The sequence below is a fragment of the Humulus lupulus genome, chromosome 9 (assembly GCF_963169125.1).
Source record: "Humulus lupulus chromosome 9, drHumLupu1.1, whole genome shotgun sequence".
Taxonomy (NCBI): Eukaryota; Viridiplantae; Streptophyta; class Magnoliopsida; order Rosales; family Cannabaceae; genus Humulus; species Humulus lupulus.
The window spans coordinates 185,356,748-185,371,909 of NC_084801.1; the positions used below are offsets into that span (position 1 = coordinate 185,356,748).

The 15,162-nt window shown below is 32.4% G+C and overlaps 3 protein-coding genes and 1 non-coding gene across 4 annotated transcripts; 1 reads left to right on the top strand and 3 right to left on the bottom strand.

Annotated features, from left to right (window-relative positions):
• Positions 1–644: 644 nt before the first annotated feature.
• On the bottom strand, positions 645–717 carry TRNAA-UGC (transfer RNA alanine (anticodon UGC)). Its single transcript has one exon. It is a non-coding gene; the product is annotated as a tRNA-Ala (tRNA).
• Positions 718–3,031: 2,314 nt separating this feature from the next.
• Positions 3,032–4,645, top strand: LOC133801646 (large ribosomal subunit protein bL34c). Its single transcript, XM_062239895.1, has 2 exons — positions 3,032–3,354; positions 4,211–4,645. The coding sequence occupies exons 1-2, from the start codon at positions 3,138–3,140 to the stop codon at positions 4,465–4,467; spliced, it is 474 nt and encodes a 157-aa protein (XP_062095879.1). The 5' UTR covers positions 3,032–3,137; the 3' UTR covers positions 4,468–4,645.
• Positions 4,646–6,596: 1,951 nt separating this feature from the next.
• LOC133800436 (ervatamin-B-like) lies at positions 6,597–8,694 on the bottom strand. The gene is made up of 2 exons (XM_062238393.1): positions 8,373–8,694; positions 6,597–7,192 (listed from the first exon to the last, which is right to left on the bottom strand). The coding sequence occupies exons 1-2, from the start codon at positions 8,692–8,694 to the stop codon at positions 6,597–6,599; spliced, it is 918 nt and encodes a 305-aa protein (XP_062094377.1).
• Positions 8,695–11,409: 2,715 nt separating this feature from the next.
• Positions 11,410–13,481, bottom strand: LOC133801647 (zingipain-2-like). Its single transcript, XM_062239896.1, has 2 exons — positions 12,886–13,481; positions 11,410–12,137 (listed from the first exon to the last, which is right to left on the bottom strand). Exons 1-2 carry the CDS (start codon positions 13,325–13,327, stop codon positions 11,554–11,556), a joined length of 1,026 nt encoding a protein of 341 aa, XP_062095880.1. The 5' UTR covers positions 13,328–13,481; the 3' UTR covers positions 11,410–11,553.
• Positions 13,482–15,162: the final 1,681 nt, after the last annotated feature.

A 15,162-nucleotide genomic window follows, 5' to 3' on the forward strand; every position in this document is an offset into this window, starting at 1 on the left:
ATGGTTTTGAGCTCTTATATATAATTACTCTTAAATTAATTAATGTACTGAGGAAGTGGAAAATTGCAACCTAATATTTACTTTATGTACCAAACTATTAATAGTTCACAAATTGGTCAGATCAATTCTATATATGATTAAAGTAGAATGTACAGTAGTACTCAGATATTTATATATATATACACGGGTAATGATATAAGTACTCAAAATATACACATAATGATGTGATAATTTAATTTAAACAATCATATTTATTAAAATTGAAATTCACTGTTTTTAAAATTAGTAACACGTCATTTATGTAATATTTTAAATGTACTTATCATTACTCATATATATATATATATATATATATGTATATATAGGAGTGGTTGAGTTGGAAAGGACTAATTTCATGAAATTATTGAAGAAACTCTGTTTAATTATTATTGAAGTGATTATACCTAATAAGGTTTGGTATGATAAGAAAAGTAATTATAGCTATACTTGCATAGACTTGATTGTTTAAGTTCATCATCTATGCATTCACTGGATTAATAATCTAAGTAAGAAAGAGATTACTATTGGTTCACTAATTAATAAAAGAAGCTAAAATCAAGTGAATTTTATATAAATTATTAATTTTAAAAAAATATTAAAATGTTTGGAGATGCAGGGTATCGAACCCTGTACCTCTCGCATGCAAAGCGAGCGCTCTACCATTTGAGCTACATCCCCATTTTGTTATGAAGCCTGCCAATATTAATTAAATTGAGCATAATAATATTTTCTTACATCTCATATTTATTTAGTTAATTTTCCTCAAATTATAACGACAATAATTTAGTTCAAACCTAAAAAATAAAGATAAATTTACATAATACATTTGATTTTGTTAAAGAAAACTATATATATATTTTAATTTTTACGTGTTTATGAATTTTTTTACATTTTTTCTTCTTCTTTTGTGTTTTTTTGGTTGTTTAGGTTTATGTATAGTTGTTGTGTTTATGTCTAATTAATATATAGTTGTTCTGAGATATATTTTGATTTTTTTTCAACGTATTAGTATGAAGTGAGTTGATGTTTAGTTGTTGTTGAATCATTATTTTTTAGTTATTTTTTAACATGTTAGTATGTCGTGGATTAATGTCTAATTATTGTCAAATTGTTATTTTTTAGTTACTTTTTTGACACTATATTTTTGTAATTAAAAATTTTAAAAATCATATTTTTGAAAAAAAAAAAATAACGACCATAAAAAATAAATCAACAACAAAATATATATATTTATGAAAAAAAACCCAAAAAATAAATTATATTTTGTTTTGAGAGTGTTTATTAGTAGAAGACTAGGAAATAACATTTCTTGTATTTCCCAAAATAGTTTTTATACTAACAATTTCAAACTTAAAATAGGAGACAAGTCTAATTGATTTAGTCAATAATGATAAAGTAAAGTGCTGAGTTTTTAGCTAAGCTAGATATAAGTGAACACTGCACTGCTTTCTATTTATTAAAAGGGTTTATATTTTTTTGGACCTTGTGTTTTTTCCCATTATCTGTTTGGACTCTGTGTTTTAATAAATTATTTTTTGGACCATATGTTTTGTAAAATAGTTAAAATAGAATCCTAAACTCAATTTTGATGAAGAAAAAATTGAATATAACAACACAGTTTTTAAGCAGAATGATTTTATTTTTGTTATGAATTATTAGTTTGGTAAATTATTTGTGATTTTAGTTGAAAAAATATTGACCAAAATCGGATTTAGGGTTATATTTTAACCATTTTACAAAACATAGGGTCCAAAAAGTAATTTGTCAAAACACAGAGTCCAAACAAGTAATAGGAAAAAACACAAAGTCCAAAAATGTATAAACCCTTATTAAAAACACTATTTTTATAAATACACCCATTTTTATTCCCATATTAGGCCTAATCCCATGAATTAGGCAAATTCCTTCAATATGAATTTGGGAGTAGTTCCTTATATATGATTTGTGAGCCTCATCCAAATCCCAAATCTTTCTTAATTTTGCTTTGTTGCTTTAACTATGTGTTGTACCATATCTAAAAACATTCATGCATTTAATTAAAAATATATATATATATATATATACATATTTATATATGTAGTTTGGATTCTTGAAGCAAGAAAATGAAGTTTTAGAGACATGTGTTATATAAGGGATACTAATCCTATATTAGGGGTAGGGTTTTCGTGTTGCGTATCGTGCAATACTTTGCCAATTTATTGGATCGTACTACATACGTGATTTGAACAATTTTCCAAACTGCAACCCGTATCGCATAGATTTCTAATCGCATAAACCGCACCAATAGGAACATTATTTTCCAAATTTAATTTTTGTCGGGTTATTTAGGTGATATTTTTTGTTGGTTTTTTCGGTTTGGTTTAGGCGGTTTGCAAAAACTTTTGCACAACCGTAGTAATTATATATATATTTTTAAATAAGAACATTTCTTTAATTAATTAATTAAATTTTTGGGGGTATTATGCTTGCTCCATGCTCTATTTAACATTTTCTATTAATATTCCCATACTTATTAAAAGAAGCCCAAATCCAATATTTTAGTGGTGTACTGAGTAAACTTCCAACGTAACCTCAAATAGCAATGAAAGACAAGGGCCAATGGGCTCGCTTGGCCCATGACCATGGACAGTGGACAAGCTTTCGTATAGGCCCAATGGACTCACATGGCCCATGATAATGGACAATGGACGTGTCTTACAATGGGCAAGCTTTCGCATAAGACCAATGGGCTCGCTTGGCCCATGACGATGGACAGTGGACAACAAGCTTTCGCATAAGACCAATAGGCTCGCTTGGCCCATGACGATGGACAGTGGACAAGCTTTCGCATAAGACCAATGGGCTCACATGGCCCATGACAGTGGACAATGGACGTGTTACAATGGACAAGCTTTCGCATAAGACCAATGGGCTCGGTTGGCCCATGACGATGGAGTCCAAGCCCAATGAACTAAGGCAACGCTAAAATCCCAGACCGTCACATTCCCAAGTAACCTCTCAGTACGAACAGTTGATAAGGCTCTAAGAACAACCTCATCGCTTCTGAGTTTGTTTGGGGATAACAGAACGGATATAGAAAGAGCTCTTGAAGACAGATTATGGCGTCGATATCAGTGGCATCGTGCTCACCATGGCTGTCGAGCAGAGGCACTCGAGTACAGAAGCCCTGTGCTTCTCTCACTTTCCTCACTGGTTCAAAAACCAGCTCTTTGTCCATGAATGTGACCAAAAATCTCAGCTTGGGTTCTCAGCTCCTTCACTGCTCCTTCCTCCCTTCTTCTTCTTCTTCTTTGGGATTTCCGTCTTCTGTTTCAGGTAAAAAAAAATCATCACTTTTCAGCTGAATTCTCATAATTGGCCAACTTTATCTTTGCATTCATCTTGTTTGTTGATTTGCTCAAGCGAGTACAATGGTGACAACAGTGGGTTGCAAGGAAATTAGGTGTACATGTTCAATTTTTAAAATTTTTTGGTGTTCCATGTTAAGATGACAGTAATTTTGTAATGACCCATGTTTAGTTTGTTTGTGTTCGAAATCTTTTTGAGCTTTATGGCTTTTGTTTAGCTTTGTAGAAGTAAATTTGTGGCTTATAGGAGCTAGAATTAGCGATATACATTTTTCCTTATACAAACCAAGGAAATGAAGTTCCCATTGTTAGTCAAACGATGCTTTAGTACTAAGTTCTAACAATGGCATGGTGCTTGAACTAGGCAACTCGGAAATATCTACGTTCCCACTTACTACAATGGTGTTTAGACTTTAGCTATTCTCAAATCTCAATTTTGAGATTATGGCAGGAAATGTATAGCGGTTACAATCAAATGAGTTCTCAGAGATGGTTTTCTGAATAAGTTTCAGAAAACATGTGATGTATCTCTCTAAATAGAATTTTGTAATCTACTTAAAAACAGGCGCTTGTAGTTTCTTTTGAAAGGGTCTTGTATGTTCTCTTAGGAACAAGTTGGGGTGTTTCTGCAGGACTAGTATATGACCAAATTTTTCCTGTTTTATTCAACTTAGTTGGTTCCCTCATCTCTCAATATAATCTGTAATCTTGGTTTTAAATTTTTCTTAGTGGGTTCATATTCCCTTATTCAACAGTGATGTCAATGTAGAAGCTGGATGAAGTAATGCATTTGTATTATTCTCAATAAATCTCTTAAATTTCAGGTTCATCTTTGGGTGTGGAGTTGAGTTCTAACATTGGTTTGGGAAGAGGAAAACGTCGCGGCTTAGTGGTGAGGGCAGGGAAGCCTGCTCTTTGTCTAACTAAAAGAAGCAGATCTCGGAAATCATTGGCTCGAACACATGGTTTCCGCAGGCGAATGAGGACCACCAGTGGAAGGGCAGTGTTGAAGCGTAGACGTGCCAAAGGACGAAAGATCCTCTGCACAAAGTCCAACCCCAGCAGTGGGAAGCGTTCTTAACTCTGTTATTCTCCCTGAACCAGTTTTAGCAAGTGTAACACTAATGAGATGTTGTCTCTCTCAGCTGATTCATGTGAATGCCTCAAATTTTTAAACTTATGTTTCATCCATGTGTCTTGTATTGTTTCATTAAAAAAGAACTTCAGTCATTGAATTTACAATCTGAGTCTTCATTTCTCTTCGCAGGCTTCACCTTTAGTGTACATAATTGAGTCACAGGCTCTTTTTGCAAAATTCAGATACATTGGACTATTTTTGTTGTTGTTTAATTGCATGGCTTATATTGAGATAATTACTCTCACTAAGCTTAAGAAACAACCAAGTATTGCAACACAATAATTTAAAGAGTTTAGGGATAAGTAAGTGCAAACTCCATTTTTAAGGTTCGATAAAACTCGTCACTCACATTTTGGGGAGGGCGGGCGATAATAATATTTTCATTCTCTCATTTTCTCGCTTGAAAATACTAACTTCCTCGAGATTTGTCTCGATATTTGCATTCATCTTCTAACTTTTCATAATCAATCTCGATAATGATATAATTAGCAATTTATACTGGTTCGGACCAATAATGTCCTACAATCAAGTATTAGCTGCTACAAACCCAAAGTTGTCGAGCCTATACCTCTTCTTACAACCTTTCTGAGCCAAGGCTCTCACTAACAATGACTTCCATAATCTAAATTCTCTTCACAGATTGTAAAAATCTTACATACTTATCATTCTCTTACGTGAATAAGTAATACTGATGGGGCTATTTATAATACAAGGCTTACTTGAATAAGTAAGTGATAGTTAATAACATAATAACCTGCCAATTTTGAATCTTGAAAGGTTTGAATTGCTGACTTGGATAAGGTGTGGATTGATGATAGAATAGAACAATCTTTAAATTTTAAAGAATTAGTAAAAAAAAAAACACTTAATCCATCAAATGCTCTATTATGCATATATATATATATAAACTCTAGTAGATTTGAAATTCCACCTGCATATACATATAAGGATATTCCTATATATATTTGTAGCAACTTCTTAGGTAGGAGCATATTCTATTTTAAGAATCTAGATAAATTATAATCCATTTTTTTTATAAGTTATAGTAGACATCCCATTAATTTTTGAAAAATAAGGTTCAAACAGTTTTATACGCATATAAAAAAAAATTAGGCACATGTGCAACTCACTGTTTGAATATTGATATCGACACTATAAATTATTCAGAATTTCCTAAAAACGGGTGGGATACCTGCTATCAGTGACGGACCCAGAAATTTTGTTCACTGAGGGCGAAATTTAAAAAACAATAGAAGGAGCATAAATATAAAAATATACATAAACAAATTGCAAAATTTAGAAGAATATAAATGTCAAAATATATATGAAAATAGTTAAATTGCAAAATTTAAAGAATATAAATGTCAAGATATATATATAAAAAGAACTAAATTGCAAATAATATATACAACTTTTTTTGAAAAAAAAACAAGGGTGGACCAACTGCCAACTCTAGGCGTCCGTCTATGTTTGTTATAACTATAATGTACACTGTCCTATAAAAAAAATTGGGTTATAATTTTTCTACGTGCCAAAAACAAAAATATCCGACCGATAGGGGCAAAAATGATGCCCCTACATAAGAATTTCCCTATATATATAAGGAGTTTTAGGTGTGGGCACTACTTTTGCTTCTACTAGTAAGACATTTCTATTTTTGACACATGAGATATTATAACCCATTTTTTTAAATGACGGTATACATTGTAATTATAACAGACATCTCACTAATTTTTGAAAAATTTCGAATAATTTAAGATGCCGAAAATATAGTTTAAATAGTCTATTTTGTACTTGTAAAAAAAGTAGGTACGCTTGCAACTTACTCTTTGAAATCTGTTTTTGACATCATAAATTATTAATAATATATTATTTATTGCTAATAATTAGGGGTCTTGATAGTTGTTAACCTAACTAATTAATTAAGATTTTAACAAAACAAAATAAAAAATCAAATGTGACAATGCTCTCTCCATTAATATTGGCTTATTGATTACATACTTAAAACAAAAGAAGGGATTCATAATCACACTTCCAAATTGCATAAAAACACATCAACCTAATTGAAAGACTCAGGCAGTTGGATACGAAGCAAACATGGCAATACCACAACGACCTTGTGGAAAACCAGCATTTCTCTGAAGTCTCATGTAACCATTCTCACCCCATTGGGGTCCCCATGAATTCTTAATCACCCAATACTTTGTTCCATCTTGAGCTTGACCATACCCCACAATCAACACAACATGGTCCAGCGTCGTCCCACAGCTTCCGGTGAAGACCCCACTCGAGTACAGGCGAAACTCTTTTCCCTCGGCATTCAAGAAAGCCGCCACGGGTTGTTTGGAGACGGCATTAAGCAATGCGTTCTCGTTGTTCTCCGGCAGATATTGGTAGCCGTTGATTCGGGCTGCGATTTGAGATGCTCTATTTCCGTCACAAGCTCCGTCTTTGGCCTTGTATGGGTAGTTGGATTCCGTTGTTATGCCTCCGTTGTTGATTATGTAGTCGAAACCATCGTTCTGGTTACCGCCTCCGCAGCCGCGAGTGTTTGAGTTTTGAGTGGCGCAATCCAATAGCTGTTGCACTGAGAGTTGGTATAGCTTCCCCGTTTTGATCTTTGTTAGGCTCTCCACGGCTCCCGCAGCTGCAACTGCCCAACAAGATCCTGCAAAAGTACAAACAATTATAATCTAATTTTTCTATATGACAAGGTACATTTAGGGATGGCAAAAAAATATGGTGGATCGAGGAGGGTCGGGGCCCCGACCCATCTATCCGGATATAAGTGAGACAAAAACAGGGCGGGTCGAGATCTGACCTGACCGGCTAGCAATTGAAGTGGGTCGGATCATGACCTGACTCGGTTGTTTTTTGTTTTGGTAGTAAATAAATTTTATTAAAAATTAATTACTATTACTATTTAGGGTGATCTACGATCAAAATATATATATATATATAAGACAAAATATATTTAAGAGAGATAGAAGAGAATATTGATGATTTACTTTGAAGTATATTAAATTTTATTTATTTTAATATGCAAGACCATTTATAAAAAAAATTAGGCAGTTCATATATGTCTAGTATGACAGATTTTTTTGCCATTTATTTTTATATTGTAACATTTTAAAAAAAATGAGTATTTTTTTTATTAAAGAAAAAGAAAAAAAAAACTTATTGGGTCAGGTCTGACCCACCCGCCCCATCACATCAGGGGCGGGTCTGACCCGACCCACATAAAAAACCTTAACGGGGGTGGGTCGGGTTGAGGCATGAACTTAGTGGGTCGGGGTGGTTCTTTAGTGGGGCAGGGCCGACCCGCCCCATTTACATCCCTAGGTACATTGTAGTTATAGTAAGATATCCTTTTAAGTTTTTGAAAAATTCCTAATAATTTATGTTGTCAAAATCAGGGTTTAAATATTCAGTTACCCGCGTACCTGGTTTTGTTTATACATATGTAAAACAGATTATTTGAAAACTGATTTCGGCACGGTAAATTATTCAAAATTTTCTAAAAATTGGTAGAATATTTGCTATAACTATAATATATACTGTCATATAATTTTTTTTATAATTTCTCTAAATGCCAAAAATGAAAAATGGCCTTGGGGTTTGGGGGTAAAAGTGATTCCTTAAACTCCCTACATATATAGTATATACGTGAAAAACCAAATAAAATGTTGGCCTACTCGAAACATGATTGGATTTGTCTAGATCAAAATATAATAGGTTATATGGCCAAATAATATAATTAAGCACAACAATAGTTAATATGAAATTTATAATATTGTTGGATCAAAGAGATTCTTATATATAAATAGCTAATTTGTATGCTAACTTACCACATTGGAGTTGTTCTCTTACGGGACTAACAACTCCTTTTTGCCTCCAATCGATGCTAGAAGGAACATCACTTAGAGAATCGTAAACAAAAGATGATTCATACTGAGTTGAACTTGACCGATTAGACCTCTTGTATACTCCTCCTGTATGAGCCTTAATGAATTCATCGTCGGTTAAATCCGCGTAAGAATTGGTTTTCAACGTGAAACTTCTATTCCCTTGGCTGTTAAACTGCTCTACGTAGGCTGCATTATTGGCGTATATGTTGCGACGCTTCTCCTTCTCCACATCATCTGTATAGGTACGTCCGTGAACACTCATCCATTGCTCATGTTTTTCTATAAGAAGGGTTTCTTGTTGGGCCAGTCGTCGGCACTCAGCTAGACGACACCCACTAAAACCTAAGAATACAAGTACAACACATAATATTATTGTTGTACTTGTTATTTCTAATTCATGTGCCAAGGCCATGCTCAATATTTGATTATGAGCAATTAATTTTGATGATTTGTGAAATTAATGTTAGTGAAACTTGGTGTGTATATATATGTGTAGGAAGTAGTTGTAGTCTTGGTCACCAATTTGTAGGGTGAGGCACAATTGTAGAAGGTGATGGTAGTGAAGCAACTATTTAGGAAATGGGATAAAACTAGTGGTGATTAAGTTGGAGTTCAATGTTATTTATGTACAATAACCACATAATATTTAACTTATTGTAAGTAATGTAGTTTGAAGACGGTTTCTTCTCATTATCAGCTCCAAAACATTATCTCTATTTATTACAATTGACATTTGTACTTTGAGTTGAATTCTATTCATAGCCAGTAAACTTCTTATTGCTATATTTATCTCCCCCCCCTTTTTTTTGGGCTATTTTGTAAATAAGATGACTATTTTAAAAAAAAAAAAATAGTTATACATTATATTAAATGGAATTCGTATGGCAAATCAAAATACTATGAATGTTTCATACTTGCAGCGCTTATTAACCTAATGTCACTTTACTGTCATTTTCAAATTTCAAATCCCACCAATCCCGTTGTTACCAATGTTTATGAAATTAAAATGAAGATTTTAGAGTTACTTGAAATGTTATAATATCGTTTAAAACTGAAAAAGAGAATTGAAATTTGGTCGTCAACAAGTTTGGTTGTGGCCAGGAGTATTCGTGGTCGCTGGCCGCTGTCCCCCAGGTCGCGGCCAAGGATGATAGTGGGCTTTTCAACCTCCCAAATTCTCACAAATTTCCAAAACGTCCCAAACTCCTTTCCACTTTATTTAATAACTTTCATATACATAATGAGAGTTAAAATCATATCTCCAACAACTATATCACATTATGACTTTGGAAAATTCAAACTCAAATGTGTAAATCTACATATTGTTGGGTAATATTTATGAGTTACAAATTTGCAACTGAATTGTAACTCCAAAATATGTTATATTTGGACACACATATGTGTCTAATTTTTGTAACTCTCAATATTATCTTACAATGTGTGACAAATCATCACATTTGTGTGACCAATTACATTTTATCACATTATTTAATATAACATTATATATTATATAAAATAATATAACAGTGAACAAATGATCTCTATTTATAAAGTTCCCATCCACCATTTAATTTTCAAATTCCACCACCTCTTTTGTGTGTTACTGATCATAAATTGAATGTTCAATGTGATAAAGGAAAGATTTGAGAGTTACATGAGTTGTTTGAACTGTTTAAAATGTTTCAAAATTTGAGATGTTACATAGTACATACTAGACAACATGTCGCCTGGTACTAGGCAACACATCGTCCGTCTGGTATGTAATTTTACTACTATTAGCACTTGCGACCTGTAACATGCCAGCCTTGAGGATATGTTACGAGCTAAATGAGTGCTTGGTCATATGTGCATGTGAGGGTGCAAATTGGTATGTTGATGCCTAGTTTGTACAACAATGACATTTTCGTAATTATTCTTAATAATGTTTGAAAATGGTCAGAACTTGGTAGTAAGTTCCGCCAAATTTGCATTACAGGGTCGGAAGGTGATAAGATTTGGTTGTCCTTGTATTGAATTGTTCTTATATTTAAATGAAGGCTGTAATTGATGGGGCACATTCTTTGGTTCCCACTATCAAATAGTTTATCGAGTATTGAGAGTCTTACAAAGAAAAAAAAAACATTTTCACACAATATATTTTTGTCAATGACAACATTTTTTGTCATGGCCATTTGATGACTCTTAGTCAATAAGTCTTGCAGCCACATTGTTTCAATGTTTTGTAATTGGTTAAATAAAACGCACGTCGGTCGGTGTATAATTTTAGTACACGTATCATTACTCCATGAAAACACCAATATAACCAATGTCAGAGAATAATAATTATTTATGCATAAATTTGGATTCTGTGATAAATAGTGGAAAAAGATGGATCATTACCAATCTCTATCATAATATAATTTCAAGAGGTCCACACTAAGATTGAACAAGATTTCTTGTTCCATATCGATTGGAAAGGAATGTATAGAATGCCATCATAAGATAATTAATAGAATCTCACCTCACCTATTTATATACAGAATTGCTAAAGGCATCAACGGTGACCAACACCACAAGTAAATGTCATATTGTTATTGGTGCAATTTAATATCAGGTTCAACTTCTTTGAATTTAATAAGTATAATGGGATATCGCTAACCAATTATAAGATGTCACCTCATGTGGTGTTAGACACTTTAAAAGTGTCAAATAACAACACTCATTTATATATTATTAAGCATTAATTATTAATTTGTCTCTTTTCTCCGCGATTTGCTTACTACAACCGCAGAGAAAAGTCTCTTTTCTCCGCGGTTGGCTTACTACAACCGCAGAGAAAAGTGTAGCTTTTCTCCGCGGTTTGCGTAACACTTTTCTCTGCGGTCGAATACACTGCGCTTTTCAATACTCTTGAAAACCGCAGTGTATTGAGCAAAAAAACTGCAGAGAAAAGCCTTTTTTGTAGTAATTTGTGAATTTAGGATATTAAAGACTAGTGTTAGCTAGAAAAACTAAGTATGCAAATTTTTCATTGATGATAATGTAGATGGTTCACAAAGGCAGAAACATAGACATTTCAGCAGTCGAAATAAACACCATAAATATTCATTGTCACACACACACTAGTGAACTATAACAGTACTTAAACAGTTGGATAGGAAGCATCAGTGGCAATTCCACAAACACCTTGAGAAGATTCAACATCTCTCATTATCTTCACATAGCCATTCTCACCCCAATCTTCCCCCCAAGAATTCTTGGCCAACCAATACTTGCTTCCATCTTCTTCACTCCTCCCATACCCAACAAACGTCACAGCATGGTTTATATCGTCACCACAGTCGTCACCAGTGAAGACACCAGATTTGTACAGTTTCAAGCTCTTTGTAGCCTCAATCCCAATCGACACAGGTTGCATAGAAACAGCCTTCAACAGATCCTCCTCACTATTTTCAGGCACCTTTTCGTAGCCACTGATCTTGACTGTGGCCGTTCCAGTTTGACAAATTGAATCATCTCTTTCCTTGTAAGGGTAATCAGTCTCAGTTGTTATGCCTTGATTTTTTATTATGTACTCGAATGCTCTCTCCATCGTTCCACCGTTGCAACCGTTGTTCTCGGTTGAGCAATCGACTAGTTGTTGTTCTGATAGCGACACCAGATTCCCAGTTTTGATTTGTGTAATCCCTTCCACTGCTGCCACTGTAGAAAACGCCCAGCAGCACCCTGCATGTTCATGTAAAAAGATTTTGAAATTAATGTCAAATATATTTTATATAATATATACTTTCACACACACACATTGACAAATCTGTCAATTTAAAAAAAAAAAACTAAGAATCACTTTCATATCTCTTTTAAAAAACATGAGAAACGGCTAGATTCACGTGGCTCGTGATGTTGCTCGTCACTACAAATAAATGTACATTTCAATTACAACTTTTTAGTCGCAACAAAAAATTACTTGTGACTAAAAAATCTTACTTAATCACAAGTTGTTATTAATTAATATAGTTTTAGTCACAACCTATTATTTTCACAATTGGTAGAATTGGTAGGCAGTATACAAAAATTGTCTTGCAGTTTTTACAGGTTGTTGACTGACAAGAAAGAGTCATGTGGTGCCTCATGATGCTGCTCGTCATTACAAATAAATGTACCATTTAGTAACAATTTTTTAGTCCGAACAAAAGCTTACTTGTGACTAAAAAGTTATGCTTAATCACAAGTTATCACTAATTAATATAGTTTTAATCACAACCTATTATTTTTAGTGATAAAGTATGTTGTGACGCTAAAAATACATTTAGTGACAACAAATTGTAATTCTTGTGACTAATACTTTTAGTAATCACGAAATTTATTGCAACTAAAACTAAGATTTTTTTGCAGTGAGTGCTTCACATAACTCATAGTAAAAAAACCAAACCATATACTCTTACTCCTTATATATATATATAAATTAGTTTCTTACCACATTTTCGTTGATCTTTTACATCAGTCACAGCACCTTTGTCTCTCCAATTCATGCTAGTTGGGATTTCACTTGCAGTTAAGTTTAGGTACTTGAAAGAGCTGCTGTATTCCCCAGATGAACGAGTAGGGACAAGAGGGCTCTGCTTGTAACCAGTGAAGTGACTAAGAAATTCCTCGTCTGTCAAATCTGCGAATCTGTTGATACCCAACTCATAGCTTCGATTTGCTCCCTTGTTGAACTTCTCAACGTAGTTCATGTTGTCCTTGAAGATGTCGAACCGCATGTTCTTCACCGTTTTGTTGGCGTAGCTGCGTTCGTACCGAGCCATCCACTGCTCGTGCATGTCAATTAGGGCATTTTCATGCAACGTAGACCGGGACATGGCTTGAGAATTTGCCCAAGTAGCCAATATTAGGAACACAATGGTTACGAAACTCATTGTGTGTAGTAGAAAAAAAAATCTGAAAGTGGGGTAATATTTATTTTTTTAAAAATGAATGAGAAGGTATATGAAAAAGTAATCACAATTTCATGGGTTTATATAGAAGTTCAGTATGATATAATGTGAAATCTTCAGCCGAAAATGGACTTAAGTTTCCAAGTCTTTGCCCCCATGGCATACACGAAATTGGAGCCAAAGTTTTCATGGCGTAATTGCAGTCGACTACTCTCACTTGAAAAAATAGTAGAAGCTTTACGCCACAATAAAGTGGAATCTTATCACAAGAAAAAAAAAATAAAATGGAAAGAATATTATGGACCCCAACTAGTACGACAGATTCTTACGAAACTCAACACTCTTTCACATTGAAAAGAAAATGAATAATCATATTCACACCAATGATCAAGCTGAGCCAACTGATATCATAATATATATATATCTTGGGCCTATATATATACATATATGAAAATCATTATTGGAGGTATTGGTTGTGAATCAATTAGAGACAAAAAACCTGTCTCTCCACCGTTAGAAAGCCAGTCACGCAACTTTGGTTCTTGAGATGAGACACCAATCAACCACGCTTCCATGTTTTGTCAGCTGGCAAAACTAAAAAAGATTTTAAAGAAAATAAATCTCAGTTTTCGAAACAAAAATAATAAGTTTGTATTCATCGAAATAAATTAGAAATTTGGCTTGAAAAATAATAATTATAGTGATTAGCACTAAAATTGAGGAAGACAACGACTTCACAACCGAACACACATATACTAATTACAGACGACGTACAACTTTATTTAGTTTTATTTATATAATTTATTAATTATATTTATTAAATTTGTATTATTGTGATAGATATTTTAAATAAATAAATAATATTATATATTAAAAAGTAGGATAAACATATTAAATAAAAATATTGTTTACGATTTTTTTTATATATATATAATATGATAACTTTTTAATTTTAATAAAAATTAAGATTATGTATTATATATTATTATAATATTATTTTATAATATTTAAATTTATATTGATATAATTATTAAATATTTAGTCCTGTTATTATTAAGATATTATTTAAGATATTTTTAGGTTACTTTCAAACTTATTTTGGAAGCTAATGAATTATAATAAAGTATATTATGTTACCATATAACCTATTAGCAAAATTTATCTTTAATATACTACAATGTAACTTTTAAAAGAAAAGTTTTAATACACTTTGAATAAAATGATCTAAAAATGAAGAGTTTATAACAAAAGTAACAAATCAATATCTTATTGGTACCGTAAGCAACCCAAAAGCTATTTTTGAAAACCCATAAATACGGAAAAATTTGGGATTTTGTGAGCTTTTTTATTTCAAGTATATTATTTTATAATTCCGGCATTTTTTGATGATATGGCATGGTATATATGTAAATAAAAATCTTAGGTGATTTTTGAAATTAAAATATAAAAAAACTATATGAGATGTAAATTATCCTTTTTAAATTGTATTTGGAGAAATATTTGGTAAAATTCTCCCCTATGCTAAAATTACTAGTATAGTTTATCATATTTTTTACTTACTCTCGTAATTATGATGTAATATATTTTAATTTACACCTTTATAACTACTAAATCTATTAATAGATTGGTAACTCTATCATTTATATCATGTGTGATACAGAAGATAAAGTTACTCAAAATATGATGAATTATATGTAACATTAATTCGTAAAAATAAAAGATGAAATATAACAGAAGTGCTATTTTTTTTTTTTTGACAAAATAGAAGTGCTATTCTTACCAATATAATAATAGTTGAAGTTAGGGGTATTTTTGTA